Genomic DNA, 24,602 nt, shown 5'->3' with positions numbered 1-24,602 from the left:
ACTGCAAAATCTAACCGGAAGTAGTAAATCATCCGGGTACTTTTCGCATACTGTTTTTCGAATACTATGTATTCGGACATACTACTCGCCTCGCCTACTGCTTTTCGCGTACTATATAGTATGTAGTAGGCGGTTTTGGACGCAGCAAGAGTTTTTACTGTTTGGCCTGAGTGGTAACTTCCGGGTTTTATAAGTTGGGTAAGAGCGCCACCTGGTGGATAACATCAGTAGTACAGATTGCTGTAAAAATTAATCCAGGACTAGGCCTTAGTTATATTAGGACATTTAAGTAGTTTTTACCAAAAACATTACTTATGTGCTTCTCTTCTTCTAGAGAATGACACATTTAATATTTTACAAATGTTTTTATTTACAACTCACGGAAACGCCTGGAAGTGTTGTGAAGCATGACACTGAAATAAAAAATAACAAGAGGCAGAAATGAAAAAAATATATATATATTTTGCCAATTGTGAGGGACCGAGAAGCCAAGATCAAGGAACACAAGCTTTGCATGAAAATGGGTCTTTATTTGAACCCAAAATAACTTTACAAACTCATAAATTTCTTGCAATTAAGTAAAGTAAACAAACAGAAACTGAGATCAAACAATTAGACAAAAACCAACCAAACAAACTAAAAACTGACCTCCTCAAATGAACAAAACAGCTTATAAAGGAAAGGATGGGTCCATTACAAATTAAGAGGGGAAACCATTTAACTTTACATTAAACATATAACCTCAAAGAAACCAAAATCAAATTACACAGAGGTATGTAGTAAATAAAGCTAAAGAAAGCAAAATATAATTAAATGTCAAAAATATACAACTATATAAATCAATTAATAAAGACATTAACATTTCTTCCTCCCCCGTGCAATTCCCAGCAATTGGTATGTTTGGGCGGAACCAATACTACTTAAGTTCTGTTCCTGCCCGGACCCTAATCCTTGTCGCGCCGGGATGCGGCTGCAGCGGACCATGCCTGAAGTTCCACATGGTAAACTTAAACTCAAAATAGAACAAATATAAGTACCATACCAATGTAACCAATTTGTGTGCACCTCAAATCAGCAACAATGCATATAAAAATGTGAAATGTGCTGTAAATGTAAACATATGTAAACTTCAGAGTAATTTATATTGTTTGTTTAGTGTGATTTATGATGCATCAATAAACTGAAACAAATACATGTGAATAACAAAATTAAGATTTAAATAAAGATTATTCTTAAATCAATGTTTCATGTTAATGTATGCATGCATGTATTGTCACGACACGGGTAGGAGAGACAGGACGCAAACGCAAGGTTCCAAATAAATAACATTTAATAATAAAAACACGAGGGCTGACAAGGTGAATACAGAAACTCAGGAACATGAACACAGGAAAAAGACAGGGTATCGAAGACAATGATCCAGCAGTGAGCAAACAGAAGACAGAGGTATATATACACACAGATTAAATGACAAACAGGTGTGAAAGGGCAGGTAATTAATCAATGAATGTCCAGGTGATAACAATCGGAACAGAGACAAGACATGACACGGATTAACCGTGAGTGACATGTATGTGTTAATGCGTCCACATTACCGCTCTTGTGCAATCACCACCCGGGCCGTCACACCAATGTTCGCAAAAGCTTCGTGCGACAGAACCACTTTGTCGTCAGCCGGCGTCTGTGCAAGTTTGACGATGATGGGCCATTGTGAATGGCAGTGAGAGCTCCACCAAATTGCCCAGAACCATTGCCTGAAAGTAAATTAAAATCATTAAAATATAACCTTGCAAACTATCATACATAGGACTAATATGATAAAACAACGTGTCTCCATACTGTATTGCTGATATGCAGTGAATATCAACATACATTTCTGTTCAATAATTATTATAATAATGCATTTTATATGTAGGGCTCCTTACATTGAATAAACAATCTCAAAGTGCTAGTGTTCATAATGTAAATTCAACTAACAACACAATGTAAAGATTTCATTGACAGACTTTGATGCAAAATGTAGCCCTTTATTATACAGTAATTTGCTGTGGGTGTATTAGCCTAGGACAACACGCTCGCCAGGTTGTTTTATCTAAACAGCCCTTTGTTGTTAAAAATTACTGTTTACCAGGTATACAGCCACCAGGAATGAATGGGGCTAGGCTAAATCCTAACACATTCACAACGCGATGTACAAAGATTAAGTGTATGCATTGAAAAAAGATAGGTATGTATTAATTAGTCTAAGCTGAGGTAAGAACATAGTAAAATATTGAAAAACGGTGGGTTTTCCTTTAAAGCAACACTATGAAGTTTTTTTACCTTTAAATAATGTCTCTAAAATTATTTCAGTGATAGAACAACTTTTAACTGGACAAATTGTACTGTTGCTGCAACCTGAGCAACCTCCTAGCTCCTACAAGCACACTCTGAAAGTGGCGGTGGAGGGTAGAGCACACAGCCCCGCCCCTCCCCCTGCCTGCAGAAGAGTGTCTGATACCAGGCACTGTTGCGCTTTTCAACCACATGGGGGAGCTGTAAGTCATTTTTACATGGAAACTACATAGTGTTGCTTTAACATTACTCTCGCATCAGCTCGTGTAAACAGTCACATTTACCCACATCACGAATGACTGCCTGCGCAAGCGCGCACCACAGCCACCATAATGAAGTTACTCAGGGTAACGTTAGCTCAGAATTCGAGCAGTAGCCGTATATCTCCGAACTCAGGGCAGAGCACCCGGGTAACGATAAGCCTAGCTAACAATCGTCCTGCTAAGTTAGCTAACATTAGTCATTTTGCTCGAAGCATAGGCAAACTTTATGCAAGGTCTACGTTTGTGCATTACTCGGCATTGACTCGTTCCTAAAAATACAATATAAGCGGTAGCTAACGCTAATTTAAATCAAGCAAACAAATAGTTGTTGCTCCAAAAAAGTTGACTTACCTTGAATAAGATGCCATCTTAATGATGGTTCCTTCACGTTCAAAGTGTCCATCAGACTCGCGTGGTAGCCAGGTGTGTCTCTCATCCAAAGGACCGCGCTATCTTCAAGAGTCTGAAGGAAGTGCTAAGATTCCGATTGGCCCAGAAAAAAGCAAATGCTAAGATTCCGATTGGCCCAGAGAAATGTCAATTATAAGAATTATCCAATAATGTTTGGCAATTCTAACCCGCATGGCATTTAGATAAAGGGCAGCCTTCCGACCCCCCACCACCTCAAAAAAAAAAAAACGTGCAATAAAATAAAAACACGTAAGCATAGATGAAAAAGAGCTCTGTACATGGTAATGCCTCAAACACGTTTGTTATTAATTTTATGTAAACCTTGTGCACGCAAAAGACTGCTGAAATACAGGCCAATCACAACATAACATTGACTGTGATATCACAGTTGAAAAAAATCTTGATTTTTGTCTGATACAAGCTCACACATAAGGTATGTTTACTGTGAGCTACTGGTATGAGTCTCAGAGCAGAGCAGAACAATCAGAGCAGAGCTCAACATTATTAATAATGACTCTTCCAAATAGAGCAAAAATATCATTCATTTCATTCAAAGGACAAATGTAAAAACGTTTCTTAAAAAATGTTTTGTACTTAACAAAAATTACATACCTTCTATTTAAATATCAAAGAACAATGTAACAAATTTTTTTAATACATTCTTTGGCACCTTTAACTTCATAATTTTGACTAAGATGTGGCGGAAATAAGCTTCCATAGACAGCAGCAGAGAAACAGTAGGCCTATATAATTCTGTGACTGTAATACATTTTATATACTTAATATTTATACATACTTAATAAGAAATAAATACTGAGAAATACAGAACTTGCTCTGTCCATGTTGAAAGCAATTGGTTGTTCGGGGCCAATGTCAGGAATCGTATAGTTTAACTTTAAATAAGTACAAATCTGCTGATGCAAATAGATGATTTGCTTTATATACGTTTTATAATTTAGAAAAGCAGTCCAATGCAATAATGTAATACAAGGAATCAAGGCACTTTTAATGGCAGTCATCATCACACGAGGCACAACATGAGCAAACATTTGCTTTTCCTCATTTAAGACACATTCAATCGCCCTGAGGTTTCCTTCAATCTTACACTCAAAATACCCACTGACTCTTATTTGACTTTGGACACTTAATTTGCACATTGATGAGGTAGAATTCAAAAACCTTGTCTTGTCTTGGTGTACCTCGAAGTATTTAAACTGAACCAATTCACTACACAATTTTAAAGTGTACACTGGATTAACCTCATTATACTGTAGCAAGCAATGCAATTTATATGCTACAAACCTAAACCTTGAACCTGTTTTCACACTTAACTGCTCGTTTCATTCACATGCGTTCTTAACAAAAAACTTTCTTAAAAATAAAAAACCTTAAAAATTTAATCACGGCTTTTGTAAGTGAATATTAAAAAATAATAACAAAGAAAATCAAACAAGTCTTATACAAGGCAAGCAGAAGTTTACCAAATCAATCAATATCAAACATTAAGGCACTTTGAGCATCAATATCTGCCACGGCTCCTTCACAATTCTTTGTTTAGCTGAACAAAAAGCTGTAAAAAAAAAACAGAAAGACATTTGTGTTAAAACCAATCACTAAACAAAAAACTTACTTTACCAATGTGAATTCAAAGAAAACGTGTCACTTATTCTTTATGCATTCACCTGTCATGTACAAATGTAATTTTAAAGCACTATACGCTCGAGAAATGTAGACAATAAAATCTGTAATGTGTTTAAATAAATATTGGTATTGACACAAAAAAAGCATTCCTACTGTAATAAAGCACACAAACTTTGCTTTAGACTTTCACAGTCACCATTTATAGATGCACACACCAAGCCAATGCTCAGCAGTCAGGCTGGTTTTCAGTAGTGTCTTCAGCACCGTCCACTAAAGTAAGTCACTGTCACCTTTTTTTTGGGTGATTAATCATGTTGAATCGATGGTACCGCTCGTTTAGGAGTCAGATCATTCTGATCGGTATAGTCAACCAATTCACAAAAAGAAAAACAAGCAAACGACAAAGTCAAGTAGGAACGCACATTCCTAGTCTTTTTCTTTGCTTCTGTCATTCCAATATACAAATGTTAAAAAACTATATGGCGCTAAGCGAGCACTGTTTGTTTTTTATTCAGGTAAATGGAGGTTTGCTACGGAGGTTTTGCCAAAAATAGTAAACATCTACGAACCAGCTATTATAAACGCTATATCGGATTGTTTTAACATGTATCCTTATAGATAATGTCTGTTTTATATTTATGTTTGTGTTTTATTGGGTTTGAATATTGTTGTAATGTTGTTTATGTTTTGTTTAAATTTAGTTAGCTTATTACGAAAGATAAGACTGTAATTTTAAATGCCATATAGGGCGTTGTATGGCCAATATAAAGGGAGAATTGTAATGGGTCAGACATTATTTTCGAGTTTAATTTAAGTTTTGTTTGCTACTTTAAAATGAATTTTGTTTCATATAATTTGTCTCTTAATTTTAATCAATGTTTTGTTGATAAGTTTTGTGAATATAAATTAATAAAAACAATAAAATCAACATCATATTATTATTTAATGCTCGTTTAGCCGATTGCGCTTTTTGCTATTTCTGTGTAGCTAGCGGAGGACGTGCACGGACCTCGCAAACTTTCAAAAATTAAACTAATATTAATTTTTAACACTTTAGCCGGCCGGGCTTTTTTGTCGGAGAACGCGTGTGAGGAAACACACACTGAACAGCAACAGGTAAGGGAAGATAAGTTATTTGGCGTTTTTCTGAAGAATACAGTCAGTTTGTACGAAAATTTTCAAATGGACTATAAGATCTGATAAATATGAACTGCGAACAATGAACTATTATAAATATAACAGGGTGAAATGGTTGAAGAGGAACTCCCTACATTAAAGCAATAAGCATTCCTGCAGGCTAAAGCTATACTTCACCTCTAATTATGTTTGATTGAAGTTTGCATTTGCTGAAATTTATTTTTGCTTCAAGTTCGCTACTGTTTAGTACTGTTCACTTGAATGCTTCCTTTTTAAATCATAAAGACCTTTCTGTTTGGTTTATAACATCAACATTAACCTATTAATCATATAAATATGTTGCAGGGGGGAACTAGAACAATATAAGACTTTCCCAAACTTTTTTTTATAGACCAATTTAGAGTAGACGTCACAGTTACGTCACTGCAAGCTGCGCGCGCAATGCGGTTGCAGAAAAACAGTGGAAATGAATTAGACACCAGTGAAAAGAGCAAGATAACTCACTGGAAAATGTCCGGTTGTGCTGTTAAGTGTCAGAATAAGAATGCCAAAAAAGATGGCTTTCATTTTTATAGAATACAATCGTCGAAGACATCATTTGAAGATAAACGTAGGTGTTTATGATTACAATAAGCCCTTAAACGGACAGACTGGAGCGATGAAATCATCTGGAAATCTTTTAATAATTAGAATAGAAAATAAGTAGAGAAGATGTCCGGTGTTCTGTCGAAGTCTGTTACCTCCATGTGTTTCTTATAGCGTTTTTATCACGTTACAATTATAATTTATTAAGGAAGAAATAATAGAAAACAGGAAAATTATGAAATATGTAATAAACGCTATTATATATAATACATGATAGTATTGCTTTTACATGTACTTTTAGCGATTCAGACTGTAAAAATAATTGATTTAGCAAAAAAGAACAATACATATACATTACATACATGCATATCAGTAGCCAAGCCATTTAAACTTTTTATCTATCTAAAAAATAAACGTAACGTGATTAAAACGCTATAAGAAACATTGCACTAAAGGGAAACATAGGGGAATCAGACTTCGACAGAACACCGGATCCATAAAAATCACGGTTTAATGCTAAAACACTTCACAACCCTACTGCGGAGCAGTCACTTTCTGCAACCAGTTTGGCTCCGCCCACAAAAAACGTCATCTCTGTTTGCAAACACGAAATTGGTCTATAGGTTCAGAAATAGTGTCTGTTGTAGTTGCCGCCAAAGGATCCAGGTACGAATTTTTGTCAATATCGCACACCCCTTGGCAGCATAAATGCGCAAAGGAAAGCTACTATTAGAGTAATAAGTTACTTTACACTTTTATGCGCATGCCCAGTTACGTGATTGGACACGTTTCATGCGTTTATGGTCGTGTATAGATGGATTTCAGTCATGTGACCTTTCACGTCATGCCGCCATCTTGAGGACCTACAGAGTACCAGTAGGTTATTGACAAGCATTGGCTACCTTGCTACGATTTACGGATTTCTTATCTTTTACTTTCTATGAGTCTTACGGATACAGTAAAGGGCTACGAAAGACATCATGTCGCATCTCGACTGTCATGAAAATAAACGCTACTTTTAAAAAATATATCTTGGTTAGGGTGTGATGCCTATTCGATCCCTGATGCGTTCTTCCAGCCGCTATCCGCTGCTACCGAACTACCACTATTTTACAACATAAGAAGGCGCCACACAACATGATACTTTGCTCGAAGTATCACCTGCATCTCTACACATGAACGCGAGCATTGAGAACATTGTTTGTGTACACGGAGTTTACTAAAAAGAAAGGTTTTGTACAACTGACTTTGGATGTAATGATGTCCGCTCGTCATCTCTGCCAGACGTAAATAATCGATTTCCGAATGCGAATGAATGAATCTCATATGAGGCTCCTTTTTCAACTAGAAGGTCAATATTGTTTTTCACTTGCGACAAAACAACGAATTATCCGTGCATTTTTAAGGAACTATGCTTTAGGAGATATCAATCTTTACAATCCTCCCTCCTTACGTCGCAATTGGAGATCGATACATCTTGACTGGGAAGAAGGCGGCGAGCGGACGCCAAATCATCCAAAGTCAGTTGTTCAAAACCTTCTTTTTAGTTAACTCTGTGTTCACAAACAATGTTCTCAATGCTGGAGTTCACGTGTAGAGACATAGGCGATACTTCGAGAAAAATATCATGTTGTGTTGAGCCTTCTTAGTGTTGTTAAAATAGAGATTTTGATGCTCACAGCATATTGAAGGCATAGCTTCAAGTTCTTTTACGACAACTTCAGGTCCTAAAAATGGCGGAAGACAAGCGAGTGACGTCAGCTGATATCCATAGTGTGGATGAAGAGTCTTTTTAAAATGCCAGTATAAACGAGGATTGTTTTCATAAAACACAAATGCTCTAATGTAAACAGGGCCTTAATCTATTAAACCATACATGCGTTTATAACCAGGGTACCTTTAAAAACCCTAAAAAACAACCCTTACACCTGAAGAGAAAGAAACAAACAGCTAAAATAAATGACTGGCACTTCACTGGCTTTACCTGTAAGGATATCCATGATATTTGGCTTTAAACACTGACAGCAGCCAGCTGAAGAACAGCACCACTAGTCCAATTCCCACCACACACATAACTAAAAAGAAAACAGAAGAAATTAAACCAGTCCAATTTCACCAGGTGTTTGTAAACTATTCAGCACTCATCCTATGACAGCGTACTTTTCCTCTTCCCGATGTCAAGGTCAGAGGTCGCGGCCTCATGAAGCAGAACCATTCCTAAAGTCACGGCCGCATCTGAATCAGAGTTCAGGAACACATGGGTTCAGTGAAAAAAGTTTACATGCACAAAATGTTGTCAGTCCGACTGAATTTAATCTGAATGAAGGTTACGACAATACAGTTTACATGCACCCTAAACAATGCAATCTGATTATACGGCCAGGGTTGCCAGCTTCACGTATCAAAACCATCCCAATGGACATTTAAAATTAGCATCTGATCAACCTCAATCATATCGATTAAGGTGTTTACATGAAGGCTTTTCAAAACGATTAAGCCATCAATATGATTACAAACAGATTATTTCGTTGCATGTAAACGTATCTAGTAATTCACACATGATATAACTGATCTATGAAGGATACTGAAGAGAAGAACAATGTGGGTTTCTGCCACAAACTGAGCCTGACTGCTTCCGTGGACGTAACTCTGAAATTGACAGACATATGTTACACAATGGACATGTTCACTAGGCTTTTTAACAGAGCTCATTTAAGTGTTACAGACTCACCACTTGACCAGTGTTTGGGTTCTTGTGAGCGTATGGAGGACCTCGAATGTGGTTCCACATTTGGCCCGATGTCATGATCAAAACAAAACACTAGAGAAACCAAAGTAAAGAAACTGACTCACACAAGTCTATTTTAAGGACATGTGAAAGATTACTTATTTTTGCATCAATGAAATGTACAAATAATAATCGAGTGAAAAATCTCAGGAGTAACCCACCAATGCAGAGAAAGCCCAGACGTTCTTATTGAAAAGAAACTCGAGGTTATTGCGGCGCAAGTAAGCCAGACTTCCTATGACAGCCAGCAGCAATCCCAGCATCAGCGGTCCGGCGTAGTTAGGAGGTCTGATGACTCGGATCTGAACCAAACATTAAAGCACATTAAAAACTAAATTTATAACTCAATCCAGCACATTCATTAAGACAGGCCAGAAATGCATACGTTTAGACTTTTGTTTAACAGAAAATTGAAACGCCTTTGCTTACATGAACATCTGTTCGGTCCGCCACCCATCGAGCAAGCTGCTCCGCTGCAAAGCCCCGAACCTGCAGGTCATACGTATCCGCTCGCTTGGGTTTGCCTTTAGCTGGAAAGTTGATGAATGTCGGAGCCGAGTTCATGTTGAGCTATGGAGGACACATGAACAAAATAAAATGAAGTTTTGTTTGAACAAACATACTGGCTACGCTCTGTTATGGACTGACTTCTTTTCACTATTTATTCATTTTCTGATGGATACAATCCTAAAGGCATCTCCTACTTTAAAACAAGTCAAATTAATAAGAGTTACCATCTGAAAAACATCAGATCCTTCATCAAAATCCACCATTGCAAAGAAAATCCTGTTGGTAAATGAGTTCGAATATCTCCACGAGTTTGCAAGAATCTGGTACTCTTCATCCGCCTGTCTGATAAAAAAAGGCAAGTGTTATATTATATGTAATGTTATATTCAATGCAATTTAATCCTTTTGAAATTGGCTTGTGATTGTTATTTAAGTAGAATGGTGTTTTAACTTTAGACAATAAAAGACTGAGAATCAGGACTGTGTACGTCAACAGTGCATACATCAAAAAGATTATATCATTCATTTTCATTTCATATTCATAAACATGTCTTTCTTTCTTTTAAAAGCCCTGCCAGCTTCTAAGGCTATATTCATGGTGAGAATAGTCTAATTATATAAAGTAAGACTAGAAAAGATGTTTAAAATTCATTTAATCTTAAAACTATGTTTGGATTAACTTGATTAAAAAACGTTTTCGAAAATATCAACAGAATAAAAACGTATTTCCTCACAATGTAAGAGGTAATAAAATCTAGTAAAATATGTTTAATGGACAATGATTTCTGACAAGACAGACATTTTGGAGGATTTTCTCTTTAGATTAAAAATTGATGTGATTTTTGAATGTCCTATTCTGCATCTTGTATAGATGACTTGATCCCAACCATTTTCAATTATTTTTAATGAATTATGCTTTTTTCCAACATCAGAATTTATTTCATGCAACTTGTTATTTAGACCTTGATCCCATATATTTCTGATGTATTAATTTATTGTTTGCTTTTGGGTCTGTGAAAGTTATAAGACACTTTACTAATTTTGTGGATAATGTTTTTTTGCCTGCATTGTCTGCTTTCTCATTGCCAGCAAATCCTGAGTGTACAGGTACCCAGCAAAAGAAGATCCTTTGCTTTGAGCATTGATAATTTAACAAAGATCTTCATAAATGTTCATGGTGAAAGTATATAATGATGAATTAGATTAGATTTAGAAACCAGATACTTTGAAATGTGATTGATGCACAACTAAATATAAAGTTTCATGAGTCCTTACCGACAGACTGCACACTGTCTCTGTGGCTGCAGTGCTGTAAACATGATAATAACTGAGTAGTTCCGCGGTGGAGCTCTGACCAATCTCCTGAACTTATCTCCATTCAGTCTGACCACTGCACGTTTACCGGTCCACTCCATCATCTGAGCGACCTTCTCCGACAGCAAAGTCTAAATCAAGTGTCATTCTGTTAGATTTGGTTACTGAATCACATTTTCATATAATAAGTTAAAAAAAGCCATTGTGCAGATACCAAAAAGTGTCTGAAAAGTAATTAATAGATATTCAAGGGAAGCAGTCAGATGAGTTCACGGGCTGCTGTTAAACAGGAAGCTTAGCTTAGTTTGCATACTGCTCCGAATGAACACAATGCATTGAATGCAAACAGATAAATAATTCATTTTGGGTGATTTATAGATAGTAACATAACATTGATTTCATAACTCAAATTATTAAAATATCTTTAAAACCCACGTGCGGTTAAAAAAGAGCAAAATAATATGAGCTATACGATCATTTGAATAACCGGTGAGCTCAGTTTATATAAGAAATTAAAATGACTGAATAACTGCAGAACGAAAATCCACTGACCTCCTTCTTTTTCTGGCCATCTGATGGTGTGCTGTGTAAAATAAAAGCGAGAAAAACAACTATGAAAAGTTTAGAAAACATTTCTGAAGGTGCAAGTGCGGCCGTGACTCTTCTGCAGGAACTCCTGTCCGATTCCTATTGGTGGAGCACAGCGATGCGGAAGTCAGGGCTACTTGGATAAGCATTTCAAAATAAAAGTGTGGTTTATTGCACATTGTAAATCTGAATGAGCGCTTTACAAAACAAGCTGCAACTTCAGCTGCCGTGTAAACTATGTATTTGTTCATTGCATATATAATAAAATTATACATATTATTAATAATAAGCAGCTTTATAAGAATTTTAATTTCTTTCTTACATCAACATGTTGCATAACAGATTTTCGATACAACCATAAATTGTGTTGCAAGACAAAATAACAAATCAAAAACTAAAGTTAAGACAAAAGACACAAATGTATGCACACATGCAAAGTGCTTATGGGTGTCTTTGAAACTTTTTCATAACTGGTTGTATGGATTCATAGTCAAAATTACAAAAATACTGCAGTTTGGTAATGGCACTCTTTGGGGTGGTTTCCCAAACAGGGATAAGCTTAAACCAGGACTAGGCCTTAGTTTTAATAGGAAATATAACTAGTTTTAACAAACATGCCTTCCTAAAAACATTTCTTATGTGCATTTTGAAGCAAAACAAAGGGCACGGATGTATGTTAAGATATTTCAGTTTAGGTTGTTTCCAGCTTGGACAGTTCTTACATTTATTTTAGTCTAGGACTCTAATCCCTGTCTGGAAAACCACCCCTGAAACTAATAAAAGAAACACACATTTATGGTTTCCTGAACAGGGATTAGTTTAAATCAAGCTAGGACTAGGTCTTAGTTTAATTAGGAAATATAACTAGTTTGAACAAACATTCCTTACTAAAAACATTACTTGTGTGCCTTTTGAGGCAAAACAAAGGGCACTGATGTATGTCAGGGCAAGTTGTTTTCAGTTTGGACAGCTGACTATCCCTGGATCCGGGAAACAGCCACACAAAGTTTTAAAATATTTCGTATTTAATATAATTAGTATAATATAAAATATAATTAGTATTTTATATAATTATAAAAATATAATATTTTTTCTTTAAAACGCATTTCAGGGCACAGTGAGGGTGGCAGGACATCAATTTCTAGAACAATTTGTAAAAAATTTAAGTCAGACAAAGAGAGAAGTGAGTTTACTAAAATTAAAAGGAAGAAAGAGGTTTGGCTGCCTAGATTTTGACCATTTGTCTTTGTATACATTTTATAATAATAAAATAAATATAAAAATCTGTTATGAACTTTAAAAAATTTAAATATGCCGAAATCCCGACATGCACTGACGCGCGCTTGAGTGTGTGTGCTAAACATCCGGCGGGCACGCGAGTGAGTGAGTAGTGTGTGTGGAGGAAGATGGCGGCACTGATCCTCCCGTCTGACTGGCTCAAAAACTGGGACAAATCTGGCAAAAATGAGTTGTGAGTAGGAGTTTAGTGCATCATTGCGTACCGTGGGTGCAAATAAAGTGAAAAGCGTTGCATTCGCGCCTTATCACTGCGTGTTTTAGTTGAAATAACAAATCAAATTCTCTTCATTGTGAATGTCTATAGCTAGTGCGCGTGACAGACTAATTTACTGAAAGTTCAATAAAACCGCGGATAAACCCCAAGATAGAATTAAATAAACAAAGAACATAATGTCTATCGTTTCAGCACGTGTGTTTGTAAGGGAATTAAGCAAGTAGATTAGTTATTTTGAGAGTGTAATATCAGTGAGCTAATAGTTAGCTGGGTTAGCATTAGCGTGTCTTTATATCAGTGTGTGTTACATATGTATGGTGTGTTACATGTCACCTACAGATAAACAAGAGGCCAAACATGCTGAAACGGACACACAGTAAACGTTATATAATGTTAAAAGCTTGCGTAACTCTAGTGTGAAGTGCAGATGTAACTGTTACTGTAACTGTAGTTGTGCTAAAGAGTTGACTTTTGATGATTAGCTAACATTAATATTCGATGACGTTGTTCAAAAAAAGTATATTTTTAAACATATCTGAAGCATTTTTTGAGTATCGTATTCCCAAAACGTTGTGAGCAGTCTGTCATTTGTGGGCACCATTTCCCAGTCACAGATGCTTATATATGTGATGTCTAATGCAGGTGTTCCCAGGTTTGTTTTTACTACAGGACATAGAAAGACAACCACCAAATATTTTTGAATTGAAATATGAGGAGCAAATACACATTCACTTTCTTGTGAATAGGAATGCATTTTAATAAATGATATAATTTTTCAGTTTGTAGAAGTCATAGCTACAGATAATAACCTGTATGTAATGTTCTTGCTGAAATGAAAGTAACCTGTATGTAAACTGGGTCAGGCTGATGTGATTTGGTAGATGTTTTGTAGCGTATTTGTATGACAAGAGGTTTAAAAGTTTACTGTACAAACATAATGGTTCCCTGTGACAGTCAGGTACTATTGAGTGCATTTACCTAATTCAGTCAATTTTCACATAAAAATGAGAGGATCTTATTTGGCGGTCTTGTCCATGTATTGCTACGAATGTTTTTGTTAACAATTCACATGTGATTTGCTCTTTATTTACAGTTTACAGTTTTGCCAGGATCTTGCAGGGAAACCCAGTATTCATGAGTTTGTTAAAGGTGAGTTAAATACATCAGTAGCTACATTTATTATATTTGATAAAGTAGCTGCGTCATAATAGCACAAAAAGTTCAAAAAATTCCAGCGGCCCGACACCTCAAATTATAAATCATTTTAAGCTGATGCAAACAGGGTAGCAGGCCTCTAGACTTATTTTTCCTGCAACTCTCAGTTGGTTGCACTAACTTACAATTTGGGTAAATCAATGACCTTGTATTTTGATAAATTGTTCTGTTAAGTACACTTAATTTGTATATGCTGGTTTTGCAGTGACAGTGACTGAAACATTTTTCAAACAAGCATACATTTTAAAGAAAACAATACTAAAATAGTTTGATTTAATAAATATGTTACTAACGTATTATTGCCGTGGATGTCTGCTGATTACTGCCGAACAACTGCATGATGCACTGCAGTGGCGGTGCAGACTTTTATAAATGTGGTGGCCAATGCTACTTTAGGGGGTTTATTGTCCATAAAAGAAAATGATGTGTAACCCTGATTAAAAAAAATCATGAATGAATCTCGATGTTACTGATTACTTTACATTACCCCGCATTAGAGGTCTTTTCGGGTCCAAAGAAATGTACCCGACCCGAAATGACCCGAATCACTTCATACCCGAAACCGACGTGCATAAAAAAATTTTTTTAAAGAAAGACCCGACCCGAGACAAACCCGAGAAAATTAGACCCGAGTCCGACCCGAACTAGTGAACATTTTTTTTAACCCGACTGGAACCGAATGTAAACGGCACTGACGTGTGTGCATTCTGCAGACCCACGCGCAGCAGTCAGACAGAAAGAAACTCCGGTGGCCTTGCAACCAATTTGGCGAGCTGCTCCATTCATTTTACTTTATCTGACGACGACACCAACGTAACCGCTAAAATGTACATTTATAATTGACTGACATGTTTGTCTCAACGAAAATGAACCTTCCGACAACCACACAATGTCGTAAGCGCTCTTGGCAAACAGATGAGAGGTTTGAAAAGGACATTGACGCACACAGGCGAGAGAGTTCGGGTCTTCTCGGGTCCGTTCAGAAAAAACACATTCATTTTTAAATTACCCGAGACCCGATGCCGCTATTATTGTACCCGACCCGTGTCCGAGGCACATGTGAAAGTTTTAGACCCGAACCCGATCGGGTCTCGGGTCGGACCTCGGGTTTTCGGATCTAAGTGGACCCGTGAAGACCTCTACCCCGCATTAGATAAATATTCCTATATTGCACTGCATGCATTACTAGCACAGATGTAAACATAATGTAAGGGTGAATTGTCAACTTTTCTTTTTCTCACATCTGGTTTATCGTCTGTTATTAAAGTAAAAGATCAGTGCAGTAACTTTCGTAAAAGTTGTTCAGGAAATCTAAACTTGTTCTCAGTGTGGTGTTGTGAGTTTTCTCTGATTTCCTCTTACAAGTTAGGTGAGTAACCAAATTGCCCCTCCCTCAACCAGTGTATGGATTAACCAGTTTGACATGAATATAGCCATAGATGTTGGAATAGCATTAAGAATAAATGAAGAAGAAATCTAAACTCCATGATAAAGCTTAAACTTACTCCAAATAGCACTAAGGAGTTTCGGCAAAAAATTGATTAATTTTAAAAGTAAATATGGATTAATCTGTGTTATAAACTTACAAAGATTAGTCAGTCAAAAGCAGTGATTGATTTTCTCTTCCTTTTTTGTTTTTGTATTAACTTCAATGACAAATACTTAAACGGGTTGCCTACTGTTTACTAGGCTTTTAATACCGAATACAATACATTCGGCTAAGACATAATCAGTTGTTTGCTATGGTACTTAGTTAGACAGCTCATATAAAAATTGTTTGTGTATTTGTCCGTTTAGGCCAAAAAGATATGAACATGAACTCGTATAATCCCTGTGCACGCATGCAATCAGTTGGTATGAAGCGCTGTGTCAAGCTTTCAAGTTCAAGGCGGCAGTCCAATCATAAAGTATAAAGAATAAAAACATGGGGTTAAGATTTATTGTTAAAACAGTCCTAACAGAAAAGGAAAATCCAAACTATTATGTAGCCTAAGCATAAACTTTATTTAGTGCACAAAAAGACAAAAACTATCCACAAGTTTCCGGAGGGCGTTACTGTAAAAAAGAAAGTGGGTGAAACTTCCGGTGAGGCGGTGGAAGTTGTATATCAATGGTATTTTGTGCGAACAGGTTAGGTGTTTTTCTGACAATTTTTTACTATTTAAAGTCGCAAACCTTTATGAGAGATGTCACTACGGAACTCAGGGACAACATGTGCTGTTCGTGGTTGTACATATAACCGGAATAAACTAAGTCAGTGGCTTAAACGTGAGTGTTTTAAATATAAGCCTAAAACTAAATTGGAGTGTTACTGCCAATGACTGTACAGTTTCCATCACCTTCCAAAAGATGATCGACGAATCAAAAAGAATATGGCTGAAGAACTTAAACTTAAAAACACCCCTAAACACTTGTTTGCGTGCTCGTTTCACTTCGTGGATAAGAAGCCAAACCCGTACCGAACTATCTACTGCGGAGGGTACTGTTATTTCACCCTTTTTTATTTCGTTGAGGTTGTGTTCCCACGTCGTTAGACGTTAGCAAGTTTGGATCGCTATATATTTAGACTGTCAACTAATAAATTAATGAGTGTCATGTCCCGCTATGCGTCCCCCTTGTTTACTTCGAACCGGAAGACGCGCCCACTTTTGATGTTGGAAACTTGTGGATTAAATCGTTATGCAAAATTTTTTCTTCTCTATGTCTCCCTGCTTGCACCTGCACTTTCACCTTTGTGATCTCTTGATGGTCTCCTCTTTCTCACCTCTCCACTCACTATGTCTTGTATAATAAAATAATCTGCAATAGACCGCTTCATATTCACACTGTAACACCTTGTTATATATCAGTGAACCTGTTGGTTAACAGAAATCAAAGCAATCTGAACATTATTGTGAAATTTTACCTCACACGTTATTAAAAAATGAAAAAATGGTTGCAGCTCTGTCTAGGGAGATTTGTAAGGAGTTTTGAGCACTGATTTTGATGTATTTGCTCAACAACAATACAGTATTTAGCTGCTGCTTGTAACCATGTATTAATACACTGTGTTTTTAGATGTAGTAGGTTGTTTGAGTGTTACAAGCAAATAAATCCCACATTTAATGAAATACTGAGAAGTTGTACAGAAGTGTAGTAGTATGGTTGTGTGTTTTTCATGCGAAACTGCGAGTTATGTGAAAAGCAATTTAATATTGTCGAGCTGTTATCTGTCTGTCAGGATCTGGAAGGTGTTATTTTATGCCTTTTCTCTTTTGTCTTCAGATCTACAGACAGCCTTGTATGAGCTTTGCTGGCATGTTATCCAGGGCAATCTGAAGGTGGACGTGGCTGCCAGTCTCCTGGCTGATGTTATGGTAAATGCTGTCTCAAATCATACAAATGCTGTTTGGAAATATTTCACCTGAAACATTTGAAAACATTTCAACTGTGACTGAATGCGCTAGAGTTCACTATCTGTCTCCTGCAAGTGATGTGGAACCAAAGCAGAAACTCTTCTTCATCGCAGCATTACTTATTGTAAAGTTGACTTGAATCAGAATATGCCTTTTGCTTCACCAACATACTGCAATACAAAAATACGCTAAACTAAAACATTGTGGTACCATGCAGTGGCAGTGACTCTTTAACGGTACAGCAATATTCTGAAAACATTCAGAAGTGTAATGCCTCAAACATGACTGTAAATTCACAATTTATTATTGACTCAGCCAAGATTCAAGCCAACTGGCCTGTAAACAGAGTACTTTGAGTATGTGAGGGGAAAGGGTTTTGGTTGGGAAACAGCTGAAAATATTCACCTCTTTGTTATCTCAGCATTGCTTGCTAGTTTTGCTAGATGGAGAAAACACTTCCCTGCCAATTGCAATGACTTTTCCGTCAATCCATATTTCCGCTACTATCCACCAGGTGGTGCTCTTACCCTACTTCTAAAACCTGGAAGTATTCTCTTAGGGCAAAAAGTTCAAACTGTGTATGTTTTGATCATCGCTGTGAATCTGATCTCTATCAAAAGTCCTTCACAAAAACTCAATTATCTCAGCTTTTTGCTCCGCTATCTCTTTGCTCATTTGGTATTTTTGAAGAAATCTACTTTCAAATTCTGGCTGGCAACATTTTTAAAAAACGCTGTCAGGGAAAGAGTTAAAGACGAGGATGAAATGCACATGGCTGAAAACAGAAATGTGTATTAATTAATTTTATTGCTCTGTAAAGTGTTTCTTTGCAAGATATGTTTGGACATACTTGGACTTCTTTGATCACACTAACCTTGACTGACCTTTTATTACTCCTGTTTGTTACATATTCTGCTGCTTTCTAAAAAAAACAGATTTTTTTAATGTAACATGTTTTTGTGAAGAAAGACAACCATATTTATCTTGCCTGCTCCGGTAAAAAAACTTTTTAAAAACTTTAAATTTAACATTTAAAATTTGTCGATAAGCACATGAGGACCACATTGAGATCTGTTTCGTGTCTTCATGTGCTTAAATATTTAAATGGATTATTATGTGGATTAAATTATTTAAACCTAAAAGCACAATGCAAATGTGTGACGTTGCAGCTAGGGATGTTAACAATGAATCGATCTGCGATAAGTATTAAATCGCAAAAACTTAACGAGTGTCGGAAAAGCAAGGTCATGTAGTGATGGGAGAAATGAAGCTTTTCGAAACTTTGAATCAATTGAACCAATTGTTTCGTAAAATCATGATTCAGTTTTTCGAAGCGTTCGAAACCCCATACACGCTTGCGACACCTGCTGGTCAAAATAGTGTAAAAGCAACAAGATCTGTCCAAACATTTTACACTTTTTACAAAGTAATAGCAAGATTGTTCTAAAAATTTTTTTAAGAAAAATTAATTATTTCATTTAATTAAGAGTGTATTCTGTGTTTTTAGTTTTATTTATGGCAAAAAAATCCTTAAAACAAACTCCCTTTTTAATTATGCACATTTTTGTCATTAAATCTGTCTATAAACAAAAAGTAGACAAAATGGTAGTGTTATTAGTCAGAAGGATGAATGTTTTATAAACTTTTACAATAAAACTGACCCGAGTTCATCTACACTGGTCATTTGTGATCAACTCCCCCTAGTGGTGAATCATCGGATTTCGAAACAGTTATGATGTAATGAAGCCTCGTTTGCTAAAATCACGTGACTTTGGCCAGTTTAAAACAAGATCCGAATCGATGATTCCTCATGAAGCGTGCTTCGAAATCGCCCATCACTAAGGTCATGCACGTGTGTACGCAAAACATATACAGCAGGAAAAAAAAACTAAATTGAGCGCACAGAAGTTAAACTAGGCATGATCACAACGATGCTTGGTGCCAAGCTAACACCTGGGCTTTTTAACGTCATGCTAGACGAGGCTGGCTGCCAACGCGATGAAATGGCATCCGCAGTGGATCTGATAGGGTCTGACACAGAAAATGCAAATACGTTTAATATACTGAAAGCAAATAACATCTTTAGTGACGTCTCCAAGCTTAGCATAGCAACGTTGCAATACACAGGGAAGAAGACCAGAAGCCGTTTTTAATAAACGGATTTGAATATAATCTTAAATTCTGGCAAGAAGCTGTTAAATGTGAACAGTAACTGACTGTTGTTATACTTAACGCCTCTGCAACATATATCACTGATCATCATAAAAGTATGCCACAGATCTAAGCTGAGGTGACGACGGGAAAAGTGCCCTTTGTGTGCTTCTTGGATATAATTACAAAAAACAGTGTATCAACGACTCGGAAAGCGAGGTGAACAACTAGAAAAATAACACTTGATGATAATGAAACTTTTATTTTGACATGCGCATATTCTGTTTCGATCTGGACATACGTTATATTTGATTAATCGTTTACATGGCAAACAAACACCTCGTGAAGTTCTGCAATGTCTTTTTGTTAACCCCTTTTACAGAAAATGAGTTGTGCTCAGGTGACAATAAGGTGTCCTTTAAACTTTTACAAGGTGTGTGCTCTTTCACATCAGTTGTGTTTGATCTACAGAGCTTTGAAAAAGAATCACTGCACACACTGCTGTTGTGACATCCAGCGTGATAAAAGTAGCAATCTAAACACCACAGTGTGCCAGTGATAGATCGCCCACATCTCACCACACATCCTCTGTGTTGTCCACTGCCCTCTAATGAACTGGAATTTTCAGCAGGAAAAATAAAAAGTCGTCGTGTCGGAGCCTGAATGTTGAATATTTCTGGAATGTGTTATTGAAAGCAAATGTTTGTTTTACAGGAACTGCGAGATGATCTGCCATCTATTTTAGCTGATGTTTTCTGTATATTAGGTAAGTGTTGCTGTGTGTTTGTCCCTACACGTTAAATGCAGATTAACGGATGCGGGCCAGACAGTTTTGGGTCTCATTTCATTTGTCTTTTGTACTGAGAGACAGTTTTGTTACCCGCATGGATGAACATGCTTATTAAACTGCAGTCATGTGTCCACATAGATTGCTCATCTGACAGATGTTTGCATATATCAACTGCTGAAGATGAAGAGTTTTACTGAACTTTTTCTGATGATCTGTTTATTCGTAGGCCTAGTGTGATTATTAACATGTTTATGTTGGAATTTTATTTGTTTTATGTATATACAAAATCTGTTTACACCTAAACAGTTACTGTTTGTTGCTGTCTCTGTAAAGACCGATTCACACTTATACGATAACTGCCAACTAGCATTGACTTTTTACTTTGGTATGTTTGCGGTCATCAGATCGGCATGAATGTCTTCTGTATGCGAATTTTGATCCACGCAAAAAGCTGTTATGAATGGTTCATGACACATGAAAACTGTAACAATGTGTCTTACAACCCAGGTGAAAAAAGTACACTTCACTCTATTTTTTACTCTATTCAAGCACATTTTGTACTTAAAGGAATAGTCTACCCTTTTTCCATATTAAACTATGTTATTACCTCAACCTAGACAAATTAATACATACTTATCTTTTTTCAATGCGTGCACTGTACAGCGTGTTATGAATGTGTTAGCATTTAGCCTAGACCCATTTATTCCTATGGTACCAAACAGGGAAGCCACCAAACACTTCCGTGTTTTCCCTATTTAAAGACTGTTACATGAGGAGTTATACCAGTAAGTATGGTGCCACAAAATAAAACTTTTTTTTGGTACCATAGCAATGAATGGGTCTAGGCTAAATGCTAACACATTCATAACACGCTGTACAGTGCATGCATTGAAAAAAGATAGGTATGTATTAATTCGTCTAGGTTGAGGTAATAACATAGTTTAATATGGCAAAAGGGTAGACTTTTCCTTTAAGTGATGAATCCATGTTTCCCATTATTTTAAAATCAAATCTGTCCGTTCAAAATTTTGTAACAAACCTAAGAGCACTAACGTTGTGATAAATATTTGAGTAGCCTATTGTGTAGTTCACAAACTAAAACAATACTGAAATTAGGCTGGGTGATAGAGCTAAAATGTTTATTATCGATATAATGTGTTATATTTGATAGCAATAATTATTGATGCATGACAAGTAGAAAAAAGTTTTCATTTAACCACTGTATGTTTTATTTACACACTTTATTGAGGCAAACAATAAACAATTTTAGTTTAGTAGTACAAAAAAAATTGTATATCTTAGATAAAGATTAAATTGGTGTTAAATAAACTCAATAAATGCTCTGTCTGGAGCATTTTTGTCACCATAATGTTTGATTCCCCTTCTTTGTTTCGTATTGTTTGTTTTGTTTGCAATGGTGGATCGGCTACTTTTCTTCAACATTTTTTTTAATGTAGAGTAATAATTCAACAAAAAAAATCATTTGTATTGCATATGTGTCGAACATTAATATCTGCGTGTAGGCGCAGTGTGAGTATACTTTGAAAGCTGCGCTCAGGCGTGCGTGCGCGAGCTGGACACGGAAAAAAGTATAGCCGGCCCACAAGTATGCACAGCTTACACACAACATTGTTGTGATGCTGGTCAGATGCAAAAAACTAAGAACTGACACATTGGCGAGCTAACATTTCCTTTTATTGTTGACAATCTCCTAGGCCACAGCACTCATTTTTACACGTTTCGTGCTTTCCTGTTACATGGCAATTTTTGCAACCGGACCCCACAGCAACACCTGTTATTGGCTGTTTGCTTGTCACACACTCCTTTATCAGGGCACATAATAGGCGATGTAGTGTATACCAATGCAGTTTTATCAATGCATTAAAGGAATAGTCTACCCTTTTGCCATATTAAACTATGTTATTACCTCAACTTAGACGAATTAATACATATCTATCTTTTTTCAATGTGTGCACTGTACAGCGTGTCGTGAATGTGTTAGCATTTAGCCTAGCCCCATTCATTCCTATGGTACCAAACAGGGAAGCCACCAAACACTTCCGTGTTTTCCCTATTTAAAGACTGTTACATGAGGAGTTATACTAGTAAGTATGGTGCCACAAAATAAAACTTTTTTTTGGTACCATAGGAATGAATGGGGCTAGGCTAAATGCTAACACATTCATAACCCGCTGTACAGTGCACGCATTGAAAAAAGATAGGTATGTATTAATTTGTCTAGGTTGAGGTAATAACATAGTTTAATATGGCGAAAGAGTAGACTATTCCTTTAACAGGCGTCATATCAAACTAATTTTTCTATCATTATTGATAAAGTTGTATCGACGGTATATCGATATCGTTTTATTGCCCAGTCCTAACTGAAATCATATAATTATTTTTATAACATTATTTTATAATTATCTAAGTAGTTTTAATGTAGCTAGCTAATTTTTAATAGTAACTTGTAGTGTAGCTAACTACTTTTTCAAATGGGTAGCTTGGCTGTATTTTAAAGGAACAGTATGTAAGAAATCTATTTCAATTAATCATAAAATGGCCCTGATATGTCACTAGACATTAAGAAATCATTTTCATTTCAAATACTTATATCACTCACAACAGTGGTCTAGCCAGAATATTGTCATTTAAAAAGTGGAGTTGCAGCCCTCAACTGACGTTTATGTTGTCATTTTGTGTATTGGCCACCAGTTGTGTGATTGTAGTACCAGTTTTGACCACAATCCTACATACTGTGCCTTTAACTAGTTTTACTGACTTGTAGCCTATCTAACTACAGTTTTAATGTAGTACATTATGGAAGTGTACTACGTTTTCACCTGGGAAGGTAAGACAATGAAACCTTGCTTTCACTTGAAATGTGTCTAGTAGTTCCAGGGTGTGGGACACTGGAAGCAGGTTTATGTCTAGTACAGATCCCATTTAGTAATACCACCTGTCATTGACAAGCAATGGCCAGTAGCAAATGATAGTTTTGACGTAATAAAGACTATTTTGGAAAAAGAACAAGACCTTGAAAACACAGAATTGCATTCAAGTCATTTTGTAGGGTCTTTAAAGTAATACAGCACACAACCCCGTCAAATAAAACCGTAAGTTCATGGTACTACAGCAAAGAACTATGTCATTGTTACACAATAATATTTTGCTGCTTTATTGTCTCTGCGCTAGGGATGCTAAACAATTAATCGTGATTAATCGTTACCAGAATAAAAGTTTTTGTTTACATCACTTATGTGTGTAAACTGTGTATAATAAATATGTATATATATAAATATGAACACATTCATGTATAATTTTAAGAATTTTTTTTATATATTAATTATTTATATTTATATATAATATAAATTATACATAAATATACAAATGTATATACACATGTAAACATTTCTAAAACATATACATGCATGTGTGTACATTTATATATACAAATGTATTATACACAGTTCACACACATATATGATGTAAACAAAAACTTTTATTCTGCTAACGATTAATCGCGATTAATCGTTAAACATCCCTACTCTGCGCAATCCAAAATTTTAAGTTTTTCAGTTATTTCTTTCTAAAATCCAATACATTTAGAAGTAGTAGTGTTTTCATGTGTTGTAAAAGCATTTTCATATCTTTAAAAACTGGTTCAACCATTGGTTTATGGTGATCAATAATGATTATCTATTTGAGACACTCTCATATTATGCAATAAAAAAAATCTCTTTTAAAGGGCATAAATTATATTGTTCAAGTCTTTCAGTGATGATGTCATGGTAAATTCTGCAGCTTTAGTTGTAATGGTAGTGTTACTAATGCTCTGCTTCATTAATATTAACAAATATGTTAAGATCTTATTTGCGTTTTCAGATATTGAGACTGGATGTCTAGAGGAGAAACACAAACGTGATCATTTTACCCAGCTGGTTGGAGCATGTTTGGTGAGTAGAGCAAAC

The 24,602-nt window shown here is 36.0% G+C and overlaps 2 protein-coding genes across 2 annotated transcripts in view; one reads left to right on the top strand and one right to left on the bottom strand.

Moving 5' to 3' along the window:
- Positions 1 to 3,988: 3,988 nt before the first annotated feature.
- magt1 (magnesium transporter 1) lies at positions 3,989 to 11,673 on the bottom strand. The gene is made up of 10 exons (XM_065268037.1): positions 11,535 to 11,673; positions 10,944 to 11,113; positions 9,894 to 10,011; positions 9,589 to 9,729; positions 9,321 to 9,461; positions 9,103 to 9,192; positions 8,957 to 9,020; positions 8,532 to 8,606; positions 8,356 to 8,446; positions 3,989 to 4,578 (listed from the first exon to the last, which is right to left on the bottom strand). Exons 1-10 carry the CDS (start codon positions 11,613 to 11,615, stop codon positions 4,563 to 4,565), a joined length of 987 nt encoding a protein of 328 aa, XP_065124109.1. The 5' UTR covers positions 11,616 to 11,673; the 3' UTR covers positions 3,989 to 4,562.
- Positions 11,674 to 12,925: 1,252 nt separating this feature from the next.
- The window catches only part of thoc2 (THO complex 2), an 87,625-nt gene continuing 75,948 nt past the window's right edge, over positions 12,926 to 24,602 (top strand). Inside the window, exons 1-5 of the mRNA XM_065267982.2 lie at positions 12,926 to 13,041; positions 14,177 to 14,232; positions 17,563 to 17,654; positions 20,559 to 20,610; positions 24,517 to 24,587. Of these exons, the coding sequence (XP_065124054.1) occupies positions 12,977 to 13,041; positions 14,177 to 14,232; positions 17,563 to 17,654; positions 20,559 to 20,610; positions 24,517 to 24,587 (336 nt within the window). The 5' untranslated portion in view covers positions 12,926 to 12,976. The remainder of the gene's footprint in view (positions 13,042 to 14,176; positions 14,233 to 17,562; positions 17,655 to 20,558; positions 20,611 to 24,516; positions 24,588 to 24,602) is intronic.

Source organism: Paramisgurnus dabryanus, chromosome 16 (assembly GCF_030506205.2).
Source record: "Paramisgurnus dabryanus chromosome 16, PD_genome_1.1, whole genome shotgun sequence".
Taxonomy (NCBI): Eukaryota; Metazoa; Chordata; class Actinopteri; order Cypriniformes; family Cobitidae; genus Paramisgurnus; species Paramisgurnus dabryanus.
The sequence above is the reverse complement of the archived record's forward strand: the minus strand, read 5'-3'. Positions and strand labels throughout refer to the sequence as shown.